This window comes from Carcharodon carcharias, chromosome 12, assembly GCF_017639515.1.
Source record: "Carcharodon carcharias isolate sCarCar2 chromosome 12, sCarCar2.pri, whole genome shotgun sequence".
In the NCBI taxonomy this organism is placed as follows: Eukaryota; Metazoa; Chordata; class Chondrichthyes; order Lamniformes; family Lamnidae; genus Carcharodon; species Carcharodon carcharias.
In genome coordinates, this window is record NC_054478.1 from 26,068,747 (window position 1) to 26,095,587 (window position 26,841).

Below are 26,841 nucleotides of genomic sequence, written 5' to 3' on the forward strand. Positions count from 1 at the left end.
ATGTGGTTCTAGGTGCATGCATAGTAACTGTGCTAAAATGAAAATGGGGGTCAAGGCCAGCAGCACTATTCGAGGCAATTCCCTAACTCACAAAACAAAAACAGAATTACCTGGAAAAACTCAGCAGGTCTGGCAGCATCGGCGGAGAAGAAAAGAGTTGACGTTTCGAGTCCTCATGACCCTTCGACAGAACTGTCGAAGGGTCATGAGGACTCGAAACGTCAACTCTTTTCTTCTCCGCCGATGCTGCCAGACCTGCTGAGTTTTTCCAGGTAATTCTGTTTTTGTTTTGGATTTCCAGCATCCGCAGTTTTTTTGTTTTTATCCCTAACTCACAAACTGAGTTAAAAAGAAAATGCAGTCTTGGAATGAGCTTTAAATGGGATATCTGTACTATACATTTCTCTACATTGAAATGTATCTACACAACCATCACCCAACTTGTTTAACATTCTAGCTGATTTATTTCCTCCTGCAGTCTTTAAAAACCTTTGTTAACATTTTCTGTACCTCTCAATTTGGCAGCATCAACAAATTTGGCTATGCTCGTTTAACTCCCATGTCAAAGTCATTTATTTATGTAACGTTAAAGAGCAAGCTGACTCTAGGTCAAGTGTAGCACCATGGACTTTATTTTTCCAATCTCCCCATTATCCATATCCTCTTCTTCTTCTTTCCCGCTCTCTCTACCCACGTGGACAATAAATAAAGATCTATAGAAGAAAATACAGGTCTTTGAAATGTGGATGCTAAGATGTATGCTAAAAATTCCATAGACAGTCCATAAGACAAATGAAGAGGTGTCTGAAATTTCGAGAGCAAGAAGGACTCTTAAAATGCCCCATCCAGGAAAGAAATTACCAGTATTTTGGCCATTTGATCAGAGCTGAAACGCTGCAGAGATCTTGTCCAGACGGCAAAGTGGAGGGCAGCAGAAAGAAGGGTCGACCTAGACATTGTTGGATGATGGATGTCAAAGAGTGGCTGCAGACGCGCTCCAGTGGATGTGTGAGCATGGCACAAGATAGATGAGTGTGACAGAGCATGACAGTAGGTCTCCTGGCAGCGGTAGCTACGAGCAGCAGCAGTATCTATCCACATGGCCGCATTCCCCTTAATTCCTAGTGTCATTATCTTTGTTATGTATTATCTCATCAAATGCTTTTTAAAGATCTGCTTAAACCACATTTACTGAATATCATTTAACTGTCTTATGCCTTATATTTCCAAAGAAAGATGATCCGGCATGACAAGCTATTACAAATATGGGTTTGCCAGAGACACCTTGTACAGTTCTCGGGTGTCAGTTGCTCCCTTAAGTGGATTGAATATCTTACTTTATACAAATTGAATCATGCTGCCTAATATTTATTTGTAAAATAGCATGATCCACAAACGTAATAACAACATTGCCCCAAGAAGTGGCAACAGTGAAATTAGAAATCCTAATACCCATGAAACAGAGAGCAAAATGTACAGTCTGTTTAGTGTCTCGTACACATCTTAGAGATGCCTAGGCAGGCTGTTAAAAAGCTAGACAGCCCAGTCCAAAATGAGATTCCTATCCTGTTAGACGGGTGTGTTTGGTGGTGCAGAACACCATTAAAGAGGACTTGTGGCATGTGCAGCAAAAACAGGTTTACACATTATACAAGATTTGGCAAGAGGGGATTTGGGTGTGTGTATTGGGGTATGTATGTATCAATGTTCACACGTGTGAATGTCTGAGTGTATCTTTTACCATCTGCCCACTCACAGCACAGAGGACTGGACGGCATTAAAAAGATTTATAGAAACATTTCACTCGAGTAAGTCCAAAGGTATATTCTTTCAGCAACAGTAATGATTATGATCCAGTCTTGGAATGAATAGATATAATGGTATGATACACAATGTTACAGTACTGCTTTCCTTGTAGCTGTACTGCTGTTATTTTTCTCTATTTCTGTTTTCTTCGTTGCTCTCCTGAGAGCACTGGCTCATGATGGAGTGTGACTGTGTATTTCTGCAGTTCTCTATTACTAGACCCAAATGGCCATTGATTATTGTTAAGGCAATACCAGTAAGCTCAATTATATCCACACACATATCAGGAGGGTTCACTGGACTGAATACCGTGTCTGCCTTTTCCTCGTCATTTCTTAACAGCGGTGCAGGCGACTACAAAGCTCCACGGCCACTCTGCCTCAGATCGGTGAACTCAGCAGGGACTAGGGATGAAAGCTGAAGGCTTGCTGGATTGTACGCCTTAGTTTCACAATGTAGCCTGTGTATTCACCAACTCAGCCTGAAGAATCACAGAAGCTTACAGCACAGAAGGAGGCCATTCAGCCGACTGAGCCTATGTTGTCTCTCTGAAAGAGCTATCCATTTCACCCAAGACCCCCTGCTCTTTCCCAATAGCCCTGAAAATGTTTGATTTTTAAGTAGAGATCAAAATATGTCTTGAAGTTATTAATGAATCTGCTTCCGCCACCCTTTCAAGAAGTACACTCCAGATTAAAACAACTTGCTGAGTTAATAAAGAACTTTTCATCTCCCCAATGGCTTTTTTTGCCAATTATTTTAAATCTATTTTCTGTACTTTTTATTTATTCTTTCATAGAAGGTGGCATCGCTGGCTAAACACCATATGTGTCCCATCCCTGATTGCCATTGATAAGATGCTGGTGAGATGCTTTCTTGAACCGCTCCAGTCCATTGGTGAAGGTACACCTACAGTACTTACTGACTCTGGCTGCCTATGGGAAACTGTTCTTCCCCATCTAGTCTATAAAATCTCGTCATAATTTGGAGACCTCATTAAATCTGCTTACCTTTTTCTCCCCGAATGAGAACAATGAGCCCTTTAGCCTTTCCCCTTGGCTGAGACCTCCTCATCCCTGGTAGCATTCTAGAAGATCTCCTCTGCACCCTCTTCAAGTCACTGACATGTTTTCTTAAAATGTGGAGCCCAGAATTAGAAACAGTACTTTAACCAGAGGTATAAATATAATAGTTTGAATCTGTCAAGCAGCTTTTCCTCTGCTATCCTTAACAGCAAACACAGATATCACAGTGCGTATGCTTAAGTAAATCATGGGGCAGAATTTTACAGTTCCCCTGCTGGTGGATTTGCAAGTGGTGGGCCCATAAAATTACCCAACTGGCCTTAGTGCAGCCCTCCCACCTGTCCGCAACCTCTCTGCAAGTTTATGTGGGGTGGGCAAGGTCTAGGATGGCTTGCCTACCTTGTCCCAATTGATGTCCTTGGAGTGATCAATTACTGGCCACTTTAGGACCGATTCTCACCTGCCTTCAATTTGGAGGTTGGTGGGAGGAGCTCAGGGGCAGGAGGAGGAAGCATGGCAGGTCACCCTGCCGGCGCCATGGGCGTGGTGGGGAAGCAGCACTTCCTTCAAGGGCTACCTTTCCAAATCCTCACCATACCCTCTCCCCCATCCCAAAAGTCCTGCACCCCTTCAGTTGCTTGTTCTCCCCTTGGCCTCTCAATAAAGACCTCCGCACCTTCCTCATCCTCCCAGGCCTGAACTCTACTCCCTGCTGTGAGACATCTCCCCTTCCCATCCCCACCACCCCCCTCCGAACTTAATTGGTCCTGGGCTTTGGGGATGTAGAATCTGGGGACTGCTTGCAGTTCCAGTCTATTGCAGTTCAAGCAATAGAGGCGGAGTCTGTACAAGAAACACAGTAAATGATGGCATGAAGGCACAGGATGCAATTAGGAAGGCATCACATGTTTCACTTTACTGCGAGGGGAATGGAGTACAAGAATAAGCCAGTGTGGCTCCAATTACACAGGCTTTTGGTGAAACCACACCCGGAGTCCTGTACGCTGAACTTTCATTGTGGAGGCGGGAACCTCTCTACAGGGAAAGCCTTTTGCTATTTGCCCACCAAAGAAATAGGGAGGGCCTGAAGTCCTGCCAGGAGAGCAGGCATCCCGGTCTGCCTTGAGGCAGTTGATTTTTCCCCCACCTTCACACTGGGAAATTTGAGGATCGACTGGAAAAGTCCCTGTCTGCCTTCCAAATTTGCCTTTAACAAAACTCTTGATGAGCTTAATTGCCTGGCTGTCCTGTGGGGTGGATTGCCTTGCCAAGCTCCAAACTCACCTTCCCCAAACGGCTGATGTCAGGCATGGCATCCCAATGTTGACTTGATGCTGACACCAATATTTTTGGGATCCTTCCATCTCAGTTTCTGAAGTAGGAGAGCACCAGAAATTCAGTCCTTAGTCTCTATATCCACGGAAGGATATAATGGCACAACAAATGTTCACTGAATTGGTTCCTGAGATGGTAATGTTGTCTTGTGACTGGAGGTTGAGCAGATGGGCCTTTCTCCTCTGGAATTTAGAAGGATAAGACGTGATCTCACTGAGATATTTCAGATTCTGAGGAGGCGTGACAGGATAGGCATTGAGAGGTAGGGTTGGATTTTCACCCTGGAGGCAGGAATCGGTTTTTGAGAGATTTCCTGGCATCACAATTCTGCCTCCTGACTAGCAGTGCCGGGCCACACTATTTTCATGGTGGGGAGTTGGGGACAGGTTGGAGTCAGGTCTGCTGCCTAAGGCAGAGGCTGAGATGGGCTGATGCTGAGGTGGCCAGAGTATCAGGCACCTCTGTCCATTCACTGAGACAGTGCTCCAGTTCCGGAGGTGATTGTGAAGCCTCATAAACCTCACCCATTTAACTCTCTTCAGTCCGCTGGAACCCCCCTCAGCCCACATACATCCCTTATCCTCCTCCTCACTGCCCCATACCCCTTTCACCCCCATAGCCCAATCCTAGCCCATGCTCCCTTTACCCCTTCACTGTCTCATGCCCCCCTCACCCCTTCAAACTCACCCATACCCCCTCACCCCTCATACCCACTTATCCCAATGTACCCTAACCAAGTACCCACTATAAAAAGAACTCATGAGTCCTATACTAACATTGGGAAGCCTTTGAGCAGGTCATAAGTCTGTCAAAATAACTAAGCTCATATTTCCATTGACAGCTGTGTCAACAATTCCTGATGAGCAGGATCCATTAGTGGATTTAAAAATCAGCCAAATATTCATAAGGAGATCTCATTAAACAGTTCTGTCAACCAAACACCTCTGACCTAAATACATCAAAGCCTTTGAAGATAACCAGGAGGTCAGTTATCTGTCAAAGCTTTGAAACAGCCAAACAGATGTCAGAGCTGAACTTCAAGATACAAGTCAATGCTCTGGGAACATTATCACACCATCAATTTTGGATTTCACTATTGTACAATGCAGAATAGCACGTTATCAATTGGGTAATGTACTCGGAGAGGAGAGTGCATGGGGAGGACCCTGTCAGCAGCACTTAGAGGAGAATGAGAGAGGAGGACCCTGAGCCAGGCAGTCAGCAGCACCTGGAGGAGAGTGAGAGAGGAGGACCCCAAGCCAAGCAGTCAGCAACACCTAGAGGAGAGTAAAGGAGCTATAAAAACAGTGTAAGAAGTGGTGAGAGTTTGAAAGCAGAGTTGACTGAGAGAGTTCAGTGAGGAGAAAGGAGGTGCTCCTTTCCTTTTCTGCCTTTCCTCAGAAAGAAGAGCGGTGGCCTTGGTAAGTAGGCCCCGGTGAGTAAATTAGAAAAGTGTAATATTTTTAAACTAGAAACTATGCTTGGATTTAACTGAGAAGCACCAGGAATAAGGGAAATATAATAAAGTAATAGAAATAATCCAAAGTGAAATAAAGTTAATATAAGGGAAGTAGAGTTAAGACAAGGCAGGACAGCTCAGTCGAGTGGAACGCGTGTCCTGTAATATGTGCGAAGCCATGGATGCCACAGATGTTCTAGACAACCACATGTGCAGCAAGTACTGTCAGCTGCAGAAACTTGAACTCCAGGTTTCAGAGCTCCAGCAGTGCCTGGAGTCACTGTGGCGCATCTGGGGGGCTGAGAGCTACGTGGATGTCAAGATCAGAGACGTGGTCACACTGCAGCTTAAGGGCCTGGAGACAGAGAGGGAATGGGTGACCGCCAGGCAGTCCAAGGGAAATAGGCAGGTAGTTCAGGAGTCCCCTGGGGTCCTGCTCAAAAATTGGTTTTCTGTTTTGGAAGCTTGGCGCTGTTTTGGAACTTGGCGCTGACTGCACTCCTCTGAGGAACCAGCGCTGGCTCCTCAGAGGGGTGCAGTCAGATCCAGGTTTGTGGCACCATGAGCGGCTCGACTGTAAAGGAAGGGATGAAGAAGAAAGGAAGAGCAATGGTGATAGGGGATTAATTGGTTAGGGGAACAGACAGGCGTTTCTGTGACTGTAGATGTGACTTCAAGACGGTGTGTTGCCTCCTTGGTGCCAGGGTCAAGGATGTCACAGAATGGCTGGTGGACATTCATCTGGGAGAGGGTGAATAGTTGGGGGTCATGATCTACACTGGTACCAATGACTTAGGTAAGAAGGGGGATGTGGTCCTGCAATCAGGATTTAGGGAGCTAGGTAGAAAATTAGCAAGCAGGACCTCAAATGTAGTAATCCCAAATTACTCCCAGTGCCATATGCCAGTGAGTATAGAAACAGGAGGATAAGGCAGATGAATGTGTGGCTGGAAATATGGCAGGAGGGAGGGCTTTTGATTCCTGGGACACTGAGAATGGCTCTGGGGGAGATGGCGTCTGTACAAGACGGACGGGTTGCACCTGAACAAAGCTGGGATGGAGTTCCTTGCAGGGCATTTTGCTAGTGCTGTTGAGAGGGCATTAAACTAACTCAGCAGGGGTGTGGGAGCCAAGAGAAAATATTAGAGAGGGATACCAGGGTGCACAAAATACTGGGAGGGATGGATAGCACTAGTATAGAGAATAGTAAGTTAATAGGTGAAGTCGGGGTGAGGGAGAAAGTAACAAAGTCTAAATCAGCATTACTCTACATGTATGTGAATGCATGGAGTACGTATATAAGATTGGGGAGTTACAGGCACAGATTGCCATGTGGAAAAAGGATGTTGTAGCGATAACAGAGACCTGGCTCAAGGAAGGGCAGCACTGGGTGTTCAATATTCCCAGGTATAAGGTGTTCATAAAAGATAGGAAAGGAAGGAAAGGGGGAGGGGTGGCAGTATTGGTTAAGGAGAGCATTGCTGTGCTGGAGAAAGAGGATGTCCCAGAGGGTTCAAGGACAGAATCAATTTGGCTAGAGCTAAGGAACAAGAAGTGTGAAATTACATTGCTCAGTGTAGTCTCTAGACCGCCAACTAGTGAGAAGGATGTGGAAGAACAATTCTGCAAGTGAACTGCAAAGAGATGCAAACATTATAGAGTAGTTATAATGGGGGACTTTAATTACCCAAATTCAGACTGGGACAGTGGTAGTATAAAGGGTGGAGAGGAGCAAAAGTTCCTCGATTGTGTTCAGAAAAATATTCTACAGCAGTATGTGTCCAATCCAACAAGAAAAGATGCACATAAATCAAGTGTCAGTGGAGGAACATTTAGGAGACAGAGGTCATTGTATTGTATGCTTTAGGATGATGATAGAAAAGGATGATAGGCAATCCGGAGTAAGAATAATTAACTGGACGAGAGCCAACTTCGATGGGGCAAGAACGGAGCTGGGCCAGATAAACTGGAACAAAAGATTGGCGGGAGAAACCGTAGCTCAACAATGGGCTACCTTCAAAAAATAATTGGTTTGGGCACAGTGAAGGTATATTCCAGCAAAAGGGATTGGTAGGGAAAACAAATCCAGAACTCCCTGGATGAAAAAGGGGATAGAAATTAACATAAAGAAGAAAAAGTGTGCTTATGACAGGTGTAAGGAAGAAAATACAATTGAGAACAAAGAGGAATACAGAAGGTTCAAAGGAAGGAGAAAAAGCATATTAGAAAAAACAAAGATGGGTTATGAGAAAAGACTGGCAGCTAACATAAAAGGGAATCCCAAAGACTTCTATAGGCATATAAATAGCAAAAGGGTGGTAAAAGGAGGAGTAGGGCCAATTAGGGGCCTAAAAGGAAATTTAAACATGGACAAAGGGGCCATGGGTGAGCTATTGAATGAATGCTTTGCATCCATCTTTACCAAGGAAATAGATGCTACCCAGGCCATGGTGACAGACAAAGAAACTCTGTCACTAGAATGGTTCAAAATTGACAAGGAGGAATTTATGAATAGACTGTTGGTACTTAAAGTTGACAAGGCACCAGGAACAGACGAGATGCATACAAGGATATTGAAGGAAGTGAGAGTAGAAATTGCAGGGGCACTAGCCGTAATTTTTCAGTGGAGACTCAGTGGAGGTACCAGAGGGGTGGGGAATTGTTCAAAGAAGGTTGTAAAGATAAGCCCAGCAATCACAGACCAGTCAGTGGTGGGCAAGATTCTAGAAACAGTTATTTGGGATAGAATTAATAGTCACATGGAAAAAAATAGGTTGACAAAGAAGAACCAGCATGGATTTCTAAAGGGGAAATCATGTTTAACTAAACTGCTGCCATTTTTTGAAGAGGTAACAGAAAAGATCGATGAGGGTAATGCTGTTGATGTGGTGTACATGAACTTTCAAAAGGCATTTGATATAGTGCCACACAACAGACTTGTGAGAAAAGATATTGCTCATGAGATAAAAGGGACAGTAGCAATGTGGGTACAAAATTGGCTGAAAAATAGGAATCAGAGAGTAATGGTCAATGGATATTTTTCAGGCTGGAGGAAGGTTTGTAGTGGAGTTCCCCAGGGGTCAGTATTGGGATCTTTGCTTTTCCTGATATAGATTAATGATCTAGATCTTGGTGTGCAGGGGGCAATTTCAAAGTTTGCAGGTGATATGAAGCTGGGGAGTGTTGTAAACTGCAAGAGGACAGTGTAAAATTTCAAAAGGACATAGACAAGTTGGTGGAGTGGGCAGATAGGTGGCAGATGAAGTTCAATGCAGAGAAGTGTGAGGTGATGGTAGAAAGAACATGGACAGACAATATAAAATAAGGGGTGAAATTTTGAAGGGGGTGCAGGTGCAGAAAGACCTGGGTGTATAAGTGCATATATCATTGAAGGTGGCAGGACAGGTAGAGGGAGCAGTTAATAAAGCAAATAGCATCCTAGGTTCTATTAACAGGGGCATACAGCACAAGAGCAAGGAGATTATGCTTAATTTATATAAGACGCTTGTTGGACCTCAGCTGGAGTATTGTGTACAGTTCTGGGCGCCACATTATAGAAAGAATGTAGACACATTAGAAAGAGTCCAGAAGGAGTTTACAGGAATGGTTCCAGGGATGAGAAACTTCAGCTATGAGGATAGATTGGAAAGGTTGGGACTGTTCTGCTTGGAGAGAAGAAGACTGAGAGGAGATTTGATAGAAATGTTCAAAATCATGAGGGGGCTAGACATAGTAGAGAGGAAGAAACTGTTCCATCTCGTAAAAGGATCAAGAATGAGAGGGCAGAGATTTAAAGTGATTTGCAAAAGAAGGAAATGTGACGTGAGAAAAAACTTTTTCACACAACTAGTGGTTCGGGTCTGGAATGCACTGCCTGGAAGTGTGGTGGAGGCAGGTTCAGCCCAGGGATTCAAGAGGGTATTAGGTGATTATTTGAATAGAAACAATGTGCAAGGGTACGGGGGAAAGGCAGGACAATGGCACCTAGGTTATAATGGTTATTTGGAGAGCCGGTGCAGACACGCTGGGCTGAATGGCCTCCTTCAGTACCGTTAAATTCTGTGATTCTGCGATGCATCTGGACACATTTCCACTTTCACAATGCTGTTGATGGCCTTGACAGCTTGCCAGACGTCAGGAGTAACTTGACAATCACATTATTTAATGTTCATTTAGCTTTTTCAAAACAAAGCCTGATCCTCACTCACTATTATTAAAAACACATCTAACTCATGACAGAGCATTTCAATATGACACGTGAAGTCGCAAATATCTTTTGAACTTACAGTTGCAGACTCTAAATCACGGTCCTCCTATGCTTCATGACATGTCTGAGGTGAAACGCTTTGCCTTCTAAAACCAGCCCAACTCCAAGATAAGTGGAACGCTCCCCATGAAATATCCATTTCCTCAATGGAGCTGGCAAAGTCGGGACAGCAGTGTGCAGGTTCCTGGCCCACCCCCTTAGCCCATACCAATGAAAATTGCCATCGCCAGGGTTGGGGTCAAGAATCCCTGAATCAGCTCCCGCCCGCCAATTTTTAAACCCTGTCCAAGGTGATTCGGTCCCATGTCAGGACAGGAAAATCCAGTCTGTTGCTTCCTGTGGCAGGAGAATCTAGATATTCTCAGGATGAGGCGTCGATCATTTAGGACTGAGCTGAGGAGAAATTTCTTCACTCACAGGGTTATGAATCTTTGAAATTCTCTACCCCAGAGGGTTGTGGCTACTCAGTCTTTCAGTATATTCAAGGCTGAGATCCATAGACTTTTCGACTCTAGAGGAATCAGGCAAATGGGGATCTGACAGGAAAGAATAATTGAGGTCAAAAGATCAGCCACGATCTTACTGTATGGCAAACCAGGCTCGAGGGGTCATATAGACTACTCGTGCTCCTATTTCTTATAATCTTATGTTCTAATCGTGCATTATATTCAGTTAAACTCTTAAACAAATTAACAGACTAGAATAGAGCTGATCTCAAGCTAAAATCCTCAACATTACAGCATGATGCTCTGGCTGTACACCAGAAGGTCTCAGGAGCAGCAGTTTTTGAAGGGCTGCTGTTGTTTTCTAAAGCTCTTTTGCAAATGAAAAGGTGGCTGCACTGCAAAATTCCTCTGATTGGTCCAGGCACCTGAACCATTATTTTCCCCCAGAAACCAATCAGCAACAATGCCTTGTAAAAAGTGCTCTTTCCCTCTTATTAGTTTGCTGAGGTGGGCAGGGGCAGAATAGTCCGGGTCTCCCAGCAGCCATTCATTCGCTATTCATGGTTCTTCAAATAACAGTGAAATAGTAAACTGACCTAAAATGAATTCATGTCAATCATCTGGGTAAAATTATGCTCACAGACCAGCTGGACATTGGCCCAGATCCTTCCTTTCCTCAGAGGGTTGAACCCTGGAAGCACCCCCTTTTGATGCATTGTGAACCCCCTCAGAAGATCCCACACAAGGACTGGACAGGAATTGCCTGGGAAGTTCCATCATCTGCTGGGCAATTACCCTGCATATGGAACCCTCAGAAACTCCGATTTGAAGTCGGAGACTGGATGGTTTCAGCTTACTTAGGAGAATATTTACCCAGGGAAAGTTAGATGAATTAAAACAATTTCAAACTCCTGAGTAACTACACTAAGTTACTAATACCCACTGCCCCCTCCCCAGCTGAACCCCACCCCCCCACCAGACCCGCCCCCCACCTATTCCCCTTGACTACACCCCCACCCATTGACTACCAGTCCCACAACCACCACCCCCGACTATATACCCCAGCTCCCAACTATCCCATTCGCCCCCCCCCCCACAAATGCCCACCCACCCGACATCCCCTGACCACATGACCCCTCCCGACCACTGGATGTCCTACTGACCACCAGACGTTCTCTCGCCCAACCCAACTCCCCGACCATAAAGAACACCCTTCTCCACCGCACCCCCCCCCGAGATCTCACCAACCTCCCACCATCTGACCCCCGCTAATCACCCCACCACCAAAGCGCGCCCCCCTCCCCCCCCCCCACCGACCCAAGAGCCCCAACATCCCATCCTACCCCCTCACCCACCTACCTTACACAGGCACCTTCTTTCCTGTCAAAGTGGCTAGGACATTTAAACTTACCAGCTTACAGCAGCTAGTGCTGTAAAAAGGGTTCATGGCTTCACTGCCTCTGACGATCCTACACTGACGGCCTCCAGGAGCAGCTACGCTCCAGATTTCTCAGCGGGCCCAGGTCGGAGGTCCAGGCAAGAAATGCGGAGCTCCAGCCTAGGGTGAGAAAATAGGAGTGGTGTGGCAATCCGATGGTGACTGCCATTCCGCCCAACGATGAGCAATAGGGTCCCTACCTGAATACCACACATTCTAGTCTATGAAGGAATGTTATTCATTAAGAGGCTCGTGTGGCCTCATCAGTAATGCTTCACTGAGGTTCATTAACTTTCTTTCCCTATAACAGTTATGTAGCACGGAAACTGCAGATGACAGGCAGTAATAAAGAAATAAGTAGAACTGCAATACACCTTCAACATCATAGATTGAGATTGAGGGGAACAGCTTCCTATGGAGCACTCATTTTATCCATGGGCGCTTTATGCCAGGACTATTGTTCAGACTGTATGAATGTACCATGAAGCCGAGTAGTCATGGAAACACTTTTCATCCCATTGGAAAGCCTAGCACATGATGGGTTTGAAATGGGCACTTCGGGATGTATTATCATGCACTTTGAACACACGGTGCTGAACAAGTTTCAAGCTTTATAACATAAGGAACAGCACTTGATGTTCTGTCATGGTAAAGGCACGGGATATCACATTATTGCTTCCAAAAGTCCACTATTTCCCACCTTACTCATAGGAAGTAACAGAAATCATTTGTCTGTTTGTCAATGTGAAATGGTTAAAATTACTACTGGCAATATTTGCTCCTAATCATAGGTCCTGTAAATAACCAATTGTTTTCAATAGATAGGTTTTCTCGCTAGGTAATTGTAAATTCTGACAGGCGTCACTCACAAAATGCTAGCGTCCTTGATGGGAAATGAACAAAAATGCTTTGCATCGCACCAGAAAATGGGATTTTTGCATTGCGGACCGTTTGTGTACTATTAATGTAGGCAGTCAAGTGAGAGAGAAAATGAAAGGGGTAATCAGTCAAAGTGCTGACGACAGATTAATAGACCCTTTTTTTTCAGAACAGAGAGCTCCTACCTACAAATAGCTGGCTGTTGAGCTGTAAATGGATGTGTCCGTCAGCTGGGGCCTCCCGAGCAACTCGTGGCAGGTGATCCACTCGAAGGGACGCTGCTTTGATATTGCGCTCCGCCTCAACATAATGCCACTGATTGTCATTCAGCTGCGAGGGTGATTCAACAGCAACCGCCAAAGGGCCATTCCCCACGTCAAATGAGAAGAGGACTTCCACTGGAGCTGCAAAAGCCAAATGTAACACAGCGACGTGAGTGTCATTTAGCTGTACAGCAATGTTTTCTAATTCATCATCATGGAAGATTAATTTCTCTTCAAATGTCAATTGTGCTTTTGACCATGCAAGGCTTCTTTTGATGGGCAAAGCAATGTTTTTTTCAATCCCTTTCACAGGCTTGTGCTATCTACCAAAACAGATTTCTGCTAAAATACAAGTTATGCCTTTTAAGTATATTTTTCCTTTACCATCTTTGCCTGGAGGCGCTGACTGATATTGGGATACGGATTCCATGAGTTCTGGCCACCCTTTGATAACTTGCTCACCTAATCATTCACGTTTTTAAAAATTCGTTCTCGTGATGGAGGCATTGACGGCAATATTGCCATTTATTGCCCGTGCCTATCAGTCTGAAGACCAAGGGCAATTAAGGGTCAACCACTAAGGTAAAAGCAAAATACTGCGGATGCTGGAAGTCTGAAAAAAAAACCTAGAAAATGCTGCAAAAACTCAGCAGGTTTGACATCACCTGTGGAGAGAGAAACAGAGTTGACGTTTCAAGTCCGTATGATCCTTCTTCAGGAATAAAGAGAAATAGAAACCTGGTGAAATTTATACTGTTTCAGGGGGTGGAGCAGGTGATGCTGGATAGAAGCACAGCAACAAAGGAGAGATTGACAAAGATGTCATGAACAAAAGGATAAAGGAAGTGTTCGTGGTGATGGTAAGGGCTAAAAAAAGGTGCTAATAATGGCAAAGGTAGAAAAGCAGAATGTGGTAATAGCAGGACAAGGGTAAGCGCTCTGAAAAGGACAACATGAACAAGTGACAGGTGACCCTTGTGGAGGTGGGGTGGGGTGGAAGGGATGGTGGTGGGGGAAAAATGATAGAAAAAGGAATAAAAAAGGAATAAAACAATGAATAAATGAATAAAAATGAAAATAAGTGGATAAAAAATAAAAATGAGATTTGAAAAAAGGGATAAAAAAAGGGGTGAGGATAGAGGAGAGAGTCCGTGGTCTGAAGTTGTTGAGTCCGGAAGGCTGTAAAGTGCCTAGTCGGAAGATGAGGTGCTGTTCCTCCAGTTTGTGTTGAGCTTCACTGGAACATTGCAGCAGGCCAAGGATGGACATGTGGGCATGAGAGCAGGGTGGAGTGTTGAAATGGCAAGCAACAGGGAGGTCTGGGTCTTGCTTGCGGACAGACCGAAGGTGTTCTGCAAAGCGGTCACCCAGTCTGCGTTTGGTCTCTCCATTGTAGAGGGAACTGCATTGGGAGCAGCAAATGCAGTAGACCAACTCTCTCCTCTATCTTCACCCTTTTTTTAATCCCTTTTTTCAAAATTCATTTTTATTTTTTGTCCACTTATTTTAAATTTTTTCTAAATTTTCATTCATGTATTCATTGTTTTATCCCCTTTTTTAATGCCCCCTTTTTATCCCATTTTCAATCCTTTTATCCCCACCATTGCCCCCTCCCCCCAGCCTGACCCCACAAGGGCCATCTGTTACTTGTTCACGTTCTTTTCAGAGTGCTTACCCTTGTTCTGCTCGAATCACATTCTGCTCTCTTACCTTTGCCGTTATCAGCATCTTTTTTTTTTAGCCCTAACCATTACCATGAACGCTCCATTTGCCCTTTTGTTCATGACATCTTTGTCAATCTCTCCTTTGCCCTCACCTATCACTGGCCTTCTATCCAGCTTTGCCTGCTCACCAACCCCAACCCCCCTTAAATTTCATCACATTTCTGCTCCTCTTTAGGATCTGAAGAAGGGTCATACGGACTCGAAACGTCAACTCTGTTTCTCTCTCCGCAGATGCTGTCAGACCTGCTGAGTTTTTCCAGCATTTTCTGTTTCTGTTTAAGGGTCAACCGCGTTGGTCTCGGGCCGGAGTCACATAAATGCCAAATGGAGGAAGGGAAGCCAGTTGGCCTAGCCAATCAGTATTGTGCTCATCTTCTACACAGCCAGTAGCCTCAATTTCACATGCCTGCCTTGGTTCCCAAATCCTAGTATTCCCCCTTTTCCTTAACCGCTGCCTTAACCCATTCCTAAATCCTGACACGGGGCTGCATTGCTGTGAACTGAATCAGTTGGCACAGAGGCAGGCAGCCCACACAGAAATGGCTCCCACAGCCTGCCCGCCGGTCTTCCACCTCTGCTCCTGACCCTGCCGACTTATCTGAGGGTAGGAGGGGAAGGGCGGGCTAGTGAAGTCACCCACGTTGTTAATTGGGCACTTTTACGTGATGAAGGAGCTTGTCAGGGGCTTGTTCCCCTTCGGACATCCCGAAATTTGCCCAGGGTCGGGGGGCTGTCGTAAAGCTGAACAGCTCGGACCGTTGGAAACAGGGTTCTGCAGTGCTGGAAAAGTTTTAAGTGATTTTTTTAAAAAAAAGTTGAAAGTCTTGACAAATATCCATTGCACACTAATTACATTTTAATAATGCTAACATTTAAGGGGAGGTGATGGCGTGGCGGTATTGTCACTGGACTAGCAATCCAGAGACCCAGGGTAATGCTCTGGGGACTTGGGTTTCATTCCCTCTGGGGCAGATGATGAAATTGGAATTCAATAAAAAATCTGAAATTAAAAGTCTTATAATGACCAGGAAACCATTGGTCAAGTATTGTTTAAAAAAAAAACTGGTTCACTAATTTCCTTTGGGGAAGGAAATCTGCTGTCTTTACCCAGTCTGGCCTACGTCAGTGTCCAGACCCACAGCAACACGGTTGACTCTTAACTGCCCTCTGAAATGGCCTCACAAGCCCCTCGGTTCTCAAGGGCATGAACTCACCTCCTAATTCCTGCCTTCTCTGTAAAAATCTGGACCACGGTCTCCGTGCTTCACTGTGGTGTATTTCACAGCCCTCATAAGCCTCTGATTTAAAGACAAATCTTCTGCTCTCTCTCTTAAATCCCTTACATTTAATCATATCTGCCTGCTGAATATAGACTTGTCAATCACTGGAAACAGTCTGTTTCTATCCCTCTTGTCCTATCTCTACGTAATTTCAAACACCTCTCTCAAATCACGCCTCTCAGCTTCAGATAACGATCATTGATGGTGTTAACCAGCACCTTCAGCTCCTTGTCAAACCACATGCTTCATTCACAGATTATGGTCAGCAAACAATATTGGAAGTGAAAATACAAATGCCTGTCATCCAGGAGTCATGCTATGCAACATAATAAATACACTGATGATGATAAATGGTGAAAGGATGCTAACAAAAGCATAAAGGGGGAACGGTAAAAGAAATGTTCCCATCTAACTGGTCAATAGAATAAAGTAAAAGCAGGAAAGTCTCTTGGTCAGCTAAAATCCCACATATGTTAGCTGAGGCACAACAGCCTCCCCACATTAAAAGACTCCACTTGCAGGTTCTTGCCATGGGCTGTACTCTGGACTCTGGTAGTATTTTTTTTTAATTAATTCATGGGATGTGGGTGTTGCTGGCTAGGCCAACATTTATTGCCTAACCCTAAATGCCCTTGAGAAGGTAGCGATCAGCTGCTTTCTTCAACCGCTGCAGTCCATGTGGTGTAGGTAGACCCACAGTCTGTTAGGGAAGGAGTTCCAGGATTTTAACTGAGCAACAGAAAAGGAACAGCGATATATTTCCAAGTCAAGATGGTGAGTGGCTTGGAGGGGAACTTCCAGGTGATGGTGTTCCCATGTACCTGCTGCCCTTGCCCTTCTAGATGGTAGTGGTTGTGGGTTTGGAAGGTGCTGCCTAAGGAGGCTTGGTGAGTTCCTGCAGTGCATTTTGTAGATGGTACACACTGTTACCACTGTGCATTGGTGGTGGAGGGAGCGAATGTTTGTGGATGTGTGCCAATCAAGCAGACTGCTTTGTCCTGGAAGGTGTCCAGCTTCTTAAAAGTGGAGCTGCACTCATCCAGGCAAGTGGACAATACTCCATCACACTCCTGACTTGTGCCTGGTAAATGCTGGACAGACTTTGGGGAGTCAGGAGGTGAGTTACTCATTGCAGGATTCCTAGCCTCTGACCTGCTCTTGTAGCCACAGTATTTATATGACTGGTCCAGTTCAGTTTCTGGTCAATGGTAACCCCTAGGATGTTGAAAGTAGGGGATTCAGCGATGGTAATGTCATTAAATGTCAAGCGGCGATGATTTGATTCTCTCTTGTTGGAGATGGTCATTGCCTAGCACTTGTGTGGCACAAATGTTACTTGCCACTTGTCAGCCCAATCCTGGATATTGTCCAAGTTTGCTATATTTGGACATGGATTGCTTCAGTCGTGAATGCTGCTGAACATTGTGCAATCGTCAGTCAATTCCCCACTTCTAACCTTATGATGGAAAGAAAGTGAAGCAGCTCAAGATGGCTGGGCCTAGGACACTACAGAATCACAGAGTGCAGAAGAGGCTCTTCGACCCATCGAGTCTGCACCGACACGTGAGAAACATCTGACCTACCTACCTAACCCCATTTAACAGCACTTGGCCCATAGCCTTGAACGTTATGACGTCCCAAGTGCTCATCCAGGTACTTTTTAAAGGATGTGAGGCAACCCGCCTCCACCACCCTGTAGCCCAAGACACTCAATCTCACTGTTAACCACCCGGCCAATCTTTGTGTCATCCGCAAACTTTCTAAACCTACCCCCCACATAGTCATCTACGTCGTTTATATAAATGACAAATAATAGGGGACTGAGCACAGATCCCTGTGGCACGCCACTAGACACTGGCTTCCAGTCACTAAAGCATCCTTCTGTCATCACCCTCTGTCTCCTACAACTTAGCCAATTTTGAATCCACCTTATCAATTTACCCTGTATCCCATATGCATTTGCCTTCTTTATAAGTCTCCCATGTGGGACCTTGCCAAAGGCTTTGCTGAAATCCATATAAACAACATCAACTGCACTACCCTCATCTACACACCTGGTCACCTCCTCAAAAAAATTCAATCAAATTTGTTAGGCACGACCTCCCTCTGACAAAGCCATACTATCCCTGATCAAACATTGCCTCTCCAAGTGGACATAAATACTCTCCTTCAGAACTTTCTCCAGTAGTTTCCCTACCATTGACGTGAGACTCACTGGTCTGCAGTTCCCTGGCTTATCTCTATAACCCTTCTTAAATAGCGGAACCACATTAGTTGTTCTCCAGTCCTCTGGCACCTCCCCCGAAGCCAGAGAGGAATTAAAAATTCGGGTCAGAGGCCCTGCGATCTCCTCCCTTGCCTCCCTCAGCAGTCTGGGACACAAATCATCCGGACCTGGAGAAATATTTTGAGAGAAAGGGGGTCTCCATCAGAAGCTCAGCAGCATTGAAAGAGTCATGGGGTGGATTTTACACTCCCCCGCTGGCGTGTTTGAAGGCAGGGAGTGGGGGGGGAGGGCTCGTAAAATCCGGTGTGTGGCCTACCCCCCATCTCACTGGCCGGCCCCCCGACCTGTATGAAATTTTATGGGGTGCAGTGGTGGCACACTGGGCTGCCCACCCTTGGCCCATTGAGAGGCCCTTTCACTCCGCTGCTGCCCCTGAGGGACTCGGGTTGCACAGGGGCTGAAACATCAGATTCTAAAGGGACTTGACAGGGAGGATGCTGAAAAGAAGCTTCCCCGTCATGCAAAGCCGGTTTCTCCTTGCCCGACACCAGCCCGTGCAACTGAAGCTTCCCACGTAGCATGAGGCTTCCCCCCCCCACCCCCGCCACAGGTGACAGAGCAGCGGGGTGAAAGGGCCTCAATGGGCCAAGGGTGGCCAGCCCAGTGCCGCCAGTACGCCCCGTAAAACTTCATACAGGTTGGGGTGGGGGCGGCCAGTGAGGTGGTGGGAAGGCCACACACCAGATTTTGCGAGCCCCCACCCCTCCCCCCAACCCCACAACCCCCCCTCCCCTCCCCAACACCCCCCCCCCCCCCCCCCCCCCCCCCCCCCCCACACCACCACCACCCACCATCAAACATGCCAGCAGGGGAAGCGTAAAATCCACCCCATGACTCTTTCGATGCTGCTGAACTTTTGATGCAGACCCCCTTTCTCTCAAAATGTTTCTCTGATTTTAAAGCTGTATAAATGTATTTTTAACAGTCAGGGCTCTGCTGGTACAATATCTGCATCATTACTGAAATGCTTCAGCCACATTTAAAACAAACTTTATATATGAAATGACGTGGCTGAACGGTGGAAGAGGGTGGATTGATCGACTGAGGCTGGTATTCATTGCAGTTGATGAGGTCACTTACTAAATGTAATGGCTAGCTCTGTGGCCTAAAGCTTTTAAAATCTCCTTTCAAAACAAACTGTCGAGATACATTAAGAGACATCTTTTGCTTCACTTATGGCTCCTGACAGCACCAGCTGTAAAAGGTTTACAAGCCTCATAAAGAAAATACCAGGAAATATGGAAATTGTAACAGCGACGTTTTATTAAAAGGCATCTTTAAATCCACAATTTGGCTGTTGAAACAGTTTTGTCTGGCAGAGGATGCAGCTGTTATTGCCAACAGCGACTGGAGGTGTCACTTATGGACAATCTTATTAACATTTTCAATTGTCCAAAAGCAACAATTGGCTTTATTCATACATATTTTAAAATGGGATTTTAAACAATGTTGTAGCCCTGATTTGATTCAGAAATATCAGTTTGAAATGATGACATGCATTTTTTTCCCCAATGGGAAGGGAGGGCACAGGGCTCCACTAAGCAGGATCTGCTTTCCAATGTTGCTGACACCTCTTTGTCCTATACACTGGCAATGTGGGGACACTGCCTGCCTTTTTAATACTCCTACACGCATATATCATGATCAACCACCGCGGGCTCGGAACAACTGAACTGTGCCTTCGTGGCTGAAACCGGGACTCAACTGGGGTGCTGAGTACATCTCTGATCATTGAAACACTGAGGAGTCACTTGTGGGGGAGAGGGAAGTGTCCTACAGGTTACACAGAAAACAATGAGACTGGTCTCTAACGTACGATGAGAAATGGCTAGATAGGTTGGGTCTTAAAGTGACAGTGCTGTGCAGAGGTATTTGAAAGTACTTACAAGGGTAATTAATGTATGTACTTATAGACTCCAGGCCAGCAGGTTAAGGTGGCTCAGGTTCAGGGTAAATTATGGCAGATGGTAGTATTTCATTACACGGGTGATCAACCACTGGGGCACTAAGACAGGAAAACTATAAGGCAAAGATATTGATTTCATTTAAGAAAGCTGTGTGATGGAATAGCAGATGGGTAGGGCTGGAGGAACAATACCAAATGAGCTGAAGTGTCTTCTGCAAAGTTAGTTCACTCAGTTGTTTACACCAGTGTCATGAGGAAGTAGTTATAAATTGTTGTTTCATGATTCAGATAAACATTGTTTGATTTTTTCTTATTCACTTATGGGATGTGGGCGTCGCTGACTAGGCCAGCATTTATTGCCCATCCCTAATTGCCCTTGAGAAGGTGGCGATGACCAAGTTAAAATTATTTCACAGGGTCGCTACAGTGCAGAAGGAGGCCACTCGGCTCAATATGTCTGCATAAGCTCTCCAAATGAGCAATTGACTGAAGGCAGAATTTTTCCCTTGTCGGGTGGGGTTGGTGGGGGCAGTCAAGAAGCCGACCGCTGCCCGCGATTGAGGTCAGAAGGCAATTTCACGTTGGCGGGCCAATTAAGGCCTGCCCAGCATGAAACACGAGCGGCAGCACTCAACGCTGCCTGTGTGGGCTGGGGAGGGGGAGGGGGGGCAAAACAGTGCAAGTGGGGCGAGCACAAACATCACACATGCACACGAGTGTGCGCTTGATAATCTCCCTGAGGCACAGAGCTGTCTCAAGGGGATGAAGGGTTAAAAAAAAGTATGAAAAATGTCATAAAACATATAGGGACATGTTATTAATTCAATTATAAAGTTTTTATTTTATTTTTATTTGCTTTAGGAAACCTCATCCCTGGATGAGGTTTCCTAGAAAGTGCAAAATGCCGCTTGGCCTTTTCGCCTGCCCACTAACCACAAGGTTGGACGGGCAGTGAGAAATTTCATTCAATTATCTTTTTAATGGCTTTAACAGGGCTTTTCATTGCCGGCGGACACGCTGCTGACTACGGCGCACGCCTATCGAATGAAATATTGCGTGACTGCGCGTTGACATTGGGACGCCTGCCCGACATCAACGGCCGTCATTTTACGCTCGAGCGGGTTGGGCGTGGGGCCCCCTGGCCGAGGTAAAAATTTTGCCCTTAATACCGTTCTCCCACCTTCTCCCCATAATCCTGAACATTCTTCCTTCTCAGGTAACAGTCTAATGCCCTTTTGAATGCTTCAATTGAACCTCCCTCTACCACATTTCTATAAATTTTAAAGGTTTCATGATAATTTGAAAGCTACTCTGTTTGATGACTACCATGACCACCATAAATTTTAAAGGTTTCATGATAATTTGAAAGCTACTCTGTTTGATGACCACCATGCTATATCCTTCAGAGACATCATTTTCTCCCTTTCTGGGGTGAGATCTAATTCCAAAGGCACTGATGGACTTCATGTACATGATCTAGTTGCCTAATGGTGAATGTAGTTTTTTCATTCTTTCACAGGCTGTGGATGTTGGCCAGCACTTGATGCCCATCCTTAATTGCCCTTGAGAAGGTGACGGTAAGCCAACTTCTTGAACCACTGCAGTCCATGTGGTGTAGGTACACCCACAGTGCTGTTAGGAAGGGAGTTCCATGGTTTTGACCCAGCGACAGTGAAGGAACAGGATATAGTTCTAAGTTAGGATGTTGAGCTTATTGGAGGGGAACTTACAGATGGCGGTGTTCCCAAACATCTGCTACCATTTGTGTTCTAGGTGGGAGAGGTTGCAGGTTTGGAGGGTGCTATTGAAGAAGCCTTGGTGAGTTGCAGCAGTGCATCTTGTAAATGGTACATACTACTGCCACAGTGCATTGGTGGCGGAGGGACTGAGTGTTTAAGGTGAAGGATGGGGTGCCAATCAAGCGGGCTGCTTTGTCCTGGATGGTGTCAAGCTTCTTGAAAGTTGTTAGAGCTGCACTCATCCAGGAAAGTGGGGATTATTCCATCATGCTCCTGACTTGTGCCTTGTAGATGGTGGACAGACTTTGGGGAGTCAGGGGGCGAGTCACTCACCGCAAAATTCCCAGCCTCTGACTTACTCTTGTAGCCACAGTATTTATATGACTGGTCAAGTTCAGTTTCTAGTCAACTCTTACCCCAGCATGTTGATTTTGGAGGATTCAGCAATGGTAATGCCATTGAATATCAATGGGATATGGTTAGATTCTCTCTTATTGGAGATGGGCATTGCCTGGCAATTGTGTAGCATGAATATTACTTAGAAAATGGAGGTGAGGGGTGTCATCAGAGTCGAAGCTACAATGATCAATTTACATCGGCATTCATTTTCCAGCAGCCCCTCCATAACAATAGAAGTCATTCCCTCTGGTGTCAGGACTCACTTACCATTGTGTTCAGTAAGACCATTATTCTACTTCAATCATATGTTGTGGAAGTCAGTAAGGTGCCAGGATATCTGCAGTCATGAGGCAGATCAGGGCCCCAAAATTAACTTAACACAGAAGCTCCATTTTCTGCCTGGCAACAGATATTCTGACCAGCAGCCAACAGAGAACGCCATCAGTGGATTACAGTCGGAGGGACTTGGAGAAGGTTCACGTCCAACTGGCAGGAAGGGTAGTTATGGCATTCTGAAGGGTTCAGAAGGGAGGCGAGGGCGGGGGGATGCTAAGGTCTTCCATGAAGGCTTGGGAGGAGCACTCCTGCCCCTCCTAGTCCACAAAGAGTGGTGAGACACTTATGTTGAGGAGCCAAAAGTTCCTGCCTCTCTTTCATTGTTGGCTTTCCTGAGTGCTGGCAAACATATACAACTGCAGCCAATTTTGAATTGCTACCAGTTGTGTTAACTGGGCACCTGTCTCTCCACCACGGTGCATACGGATGCCCTGATACCTGCTGCCATAAAAAAGCTGAACATATGCCAGGGGTCTTGGAGGTCTGCACCCCAAATTTACCTTTTTAATCTTTTAAATTCATCTACCCACACTGCCCTCCACCTCCACCCTGCCCCCACATTGTGTGTGGGGGGTGGGTAGGTGAGGATAGGAGGCGTATCGAAACACAGGGCTTTCTTTGTCTGTGAGGCATCTGGAACATCTGTGTTTTGTTGAGATGGGTACAAAAGTCAAATTGTGCTACAGCTGGGGATGCACCATCAGGTCTAACAGTTGAGAAGTTCCATTGTGGCTGTATGCTTGGTCAGTTATGAGGCTGCATGAGCATGGCAGCAACATAGTGTTAACACCCAAAAGAACATCAGTTATTAACTAAAATCAAAGCAAAATCCTGCAAATCTGAAATAAAAATAGAAAATGCTGGAAAAACTCAGCAGGTCTGGCAGCATCAGTGGAGAGAGAAATACAGCGCTCTGAAAGAGAGTCATACTGATTCAAAATGTTAACTCTGTTTCTCTCTTCACAGATGCTGTCTGACCTGCTGAGTTTTTCCAGCATTTTCTGTTTTTAAATCAGTTATTAGCTGATATGCTTACGTGAATTTTGTCATCAAGATTAGGAATGCCACAATGTTGGAGATTGGAATGCTTTGCATTTGGCCAACTGGTGTCAGCATCATGCAAGTCAATTATAGCAACTTGAGAATGTCACTCCCTACTAGATAAGCTTGGCCATTTTGCTGAGTGAACTTTTTTTTCCTTTATTCTTTCACTGGATATGGGCATCACTGGCAAGGCCAGCGTTCGTTGCCCATTCCTAATTGCCTTTGAACTGAATGGCTTGTTAGGCCCTTGCAGAGGGCAGTTAAGAGTCAACCACATTGCTGTGAGTCTGAAATCACACCTAGATCAGGCCAGTTAAGGATGGCAGGTTTCCTTCCCTAAAGGGCATTATAGTGAACCAGATGGGTTTTTATGACAAACAATGGTATTCTCATGGTCACCATTCCTGAGGTTAGCTTTCAATTCCAGATTTCTTAACTGAACTCAAATTCCACCAGCTGCCATGGTGTGATTTGAATCCATGTCCCCAGAGCATTAGCCTGGGACTCTGGATTGCTGGTCCAACGACATTACTGCTACCATCTCCGCAGAAACTTGCTTGCATAGTCCATGAAGTAGTGGATATCTTTTTTTATTTGTTTGTGGGATGCGGTCCAGCATTTATTGCCCACCCCTAATCGCCACTGGGAAGTGAATGGCTTGCTAAGCCATTTCAGAGGGTCTGTGGGTCTGGAGTCACATGTAGGCCAGACCAGGCCTGACTGAGCCTATTCAAGCTTAAAGTCAACTTGCAATGAACAACAGGTGGAATCATTCCGCTCGATAACTCTAGATTTGAAAACCCAGGTCCTGGGTGTTGGGCCAGTGCTTAATTCACTGCACCACACATATCTCCAAATGCTTAATATTATTTTTTTATTTAGGACATATCAATGCTATCCTGCTCAGTGATATCTCAGCATGAAAAGACTTCATTACTTTTGGTGGTTTGACCTAATTAACTGGATTTTGCTGACTCCTTGCACAGCACCAGAGGTTCCAGGCAATTACCCCTGTGTGAATCCCTTGCTTATAGATCTTTCTCAATTTGCGCTCCTGTCAGATGATACTTACAGTTCAGCTCGATCCTTATGAAGTCCTTAATTCCGAGATTCTCCAGGAAAACTCCCGATGCCGCAGTCGTCTTGAAGAAAAATGAAATGTCCGCACTTAGCTCACCGTGGAATGTAGGAAAATGGAGATACGAGGACTTGGTGTTAAATGATGCTGCGTTCCAGTAATTATCTGTATGGGCACATAATTATGCACAGTCCTTTTCAAATTGAGGTTGAACAAAAATGTACATGCTTTTTTGACGCTGAAGATGACACTAAAGTGTGCAGTGTGACATATCAGCTTTGGCTTGAGGCATACACCAAGGGCGGAATTTTACAGCCCTGCCCGCCGGCAGAATCTTCCTGCCCCACCGAAGTCAATGGACTTTTGAATGGCCCCCCACATTAAACATCCCAGCCCCCGCCCCGACGGCACCATAAAATTCCGTCCGAAGGGTGTTATACGCTTCTATACATTCGGATGGAGTCACTAATGACAGCAGCATTGTTTAAAATGTGGGGTAGGAAGGCTCCTTGAGAACTCATTCTAATTCAGCTCACTGAAAGAACTCTTCCCTGTGTGTTACAGGGTAGTGGGTTCAAGACCCATACATAGTACGAGAACAAGATTTTCCAAGTAATGCTGCATTTCAAGACATGAGTAATTTCCCAATTGCACCCAAATGGAAAACTCAACTCCTTCATTTTTAAGGTATGAATTATTACTGTCCTTGTCAGATTTTTCAGCCTGTTCTCACCCTTGGGAGGCAGATCATATTGGAGGAAAGTCTATATTGACCTCTGTTCATAAACATTATCAAAGCAAAATCAAAAACTGGATACTTTAGAAAGGAAATGTCCTCAAGGGTTTTGACATTGTTCACAGAGGGTAATGAATGGTTGGCATTGATTCGAAGGTAATTATATAATCTAGGGGCCTCAGGTAATTGAAGTACAGTATAATATACATCTTGTAAGATAAATGAGAGATAAAATGGTTTAATCGCTGCAACTTAATTGAGTGAAGACCAATAGTTGATTACTAGGAATTGAATAAGGGATAATTGAATGCTCCAGCACAGAGATACAATCTTGTGGGAGTTTGCTGTGCACAAATTGGCTGCCACATTTCCTACATTATAACAGTGGCCACACTTCTTTGCCTGCAAAGCGCTTTGAGATGTCTGGTGGCCATGAAAAGTATATAAATGGAGGTCTGTCTTTTTTTAAAATTCTTTTATGGAAGAATTGTCATTGCCTTACTTCTGAAGCAGGGGTATCTGTACCTGTGAGCCTTTAAATGTGCACAGCTGCCCTCTGTGAAGGAGGGATAGTGAATGAACCCCACCAATAGCATAGCACAAATATTAATGTCTTTGATATTAGTGGGTATTTGGTTAATATGTTTGCATGACATTCCTTGGTTTCATGTTTACATACATTAACGTTTTTTTAAATGGATTAACGTCTCTGCTAGAGTGGCAGACAAAGCAATGCAGGCAGTATTCTATTGGCCATCCATTATACGCCCCACCTGAATTTCAGTTATCTTGAAGTCAATGGAACTGAATATTAGGTGAAGTATATAATGCCCAGTCAATGTGATAGCATCCATTTTGTTCCAACAGCCAAGATAGATTTCTACCGAATAAAGTTTTTGTCTGAATATATCTCCTACAGTGATATCTAGACAATGGAGAATTAACAACACAGAAAGAGGTGATTCAGCCCAATCAATCCAGGGCCACAGTTTTAGGGAGGGCAAGATAGGGAATTGGGGCAGCAGTGTCATAATCCTACCTCTGGAGCATGGATTGCTTTATCTCTGATTCATATTCCTGGTAAGCATGTCCATATTAGTGCTTATCTTCCACACAAGCATTAGTCTTAATCCCATGTTCCCAACCTGTTGGAATATCCCTTTATCCCCTTTCCTTCAACAACCTCCCTTACCTGTTCTTAAGCATTGGCACATTTCAGTCACTAGCTCCAGTATTACATTCCACAGCCTCACAACCCACTGTACAAAAAATGCTCACCTGCTAATATAACAGATTTGTAAAAAATAATGTGGTTTGAAGCATTTGGGGTACATTTTTGATCTCCAATACGTGTCTCAGAGCAGCTAAACCAACAACACACATTCTTGGCACCA

General features: G+C 45.1%; 1 protein-coding gene across 1 annotated transcript in view; it reads right to left on the reverse strand.

Annotated features, from left to right (window-relative positions):
* LOC121284659 (contactin-associated protein-like 5) overlaps positions 1-26,841 on the reverse strand; it is a 1,009,875-nt gene that overhangs the window by 213,149 nt on the left and 769,885 nt on the right. The window contains exons 16-17 of the mRNA XM_041200217.1: positions 24,706-24,876; positions 12,841-13,059 (exon numbers count right to left, since the gene is read on the reverse strand). Coding sequence (XP_041056151.1) covers positions 12,841-13,059; positions 24,706-24,876 — 390 coding nt within the window. The remainder of the gene's footprint in view (positions 1-12,840; positions 13,060-24,705; positions 24,877-26,841) is intronic.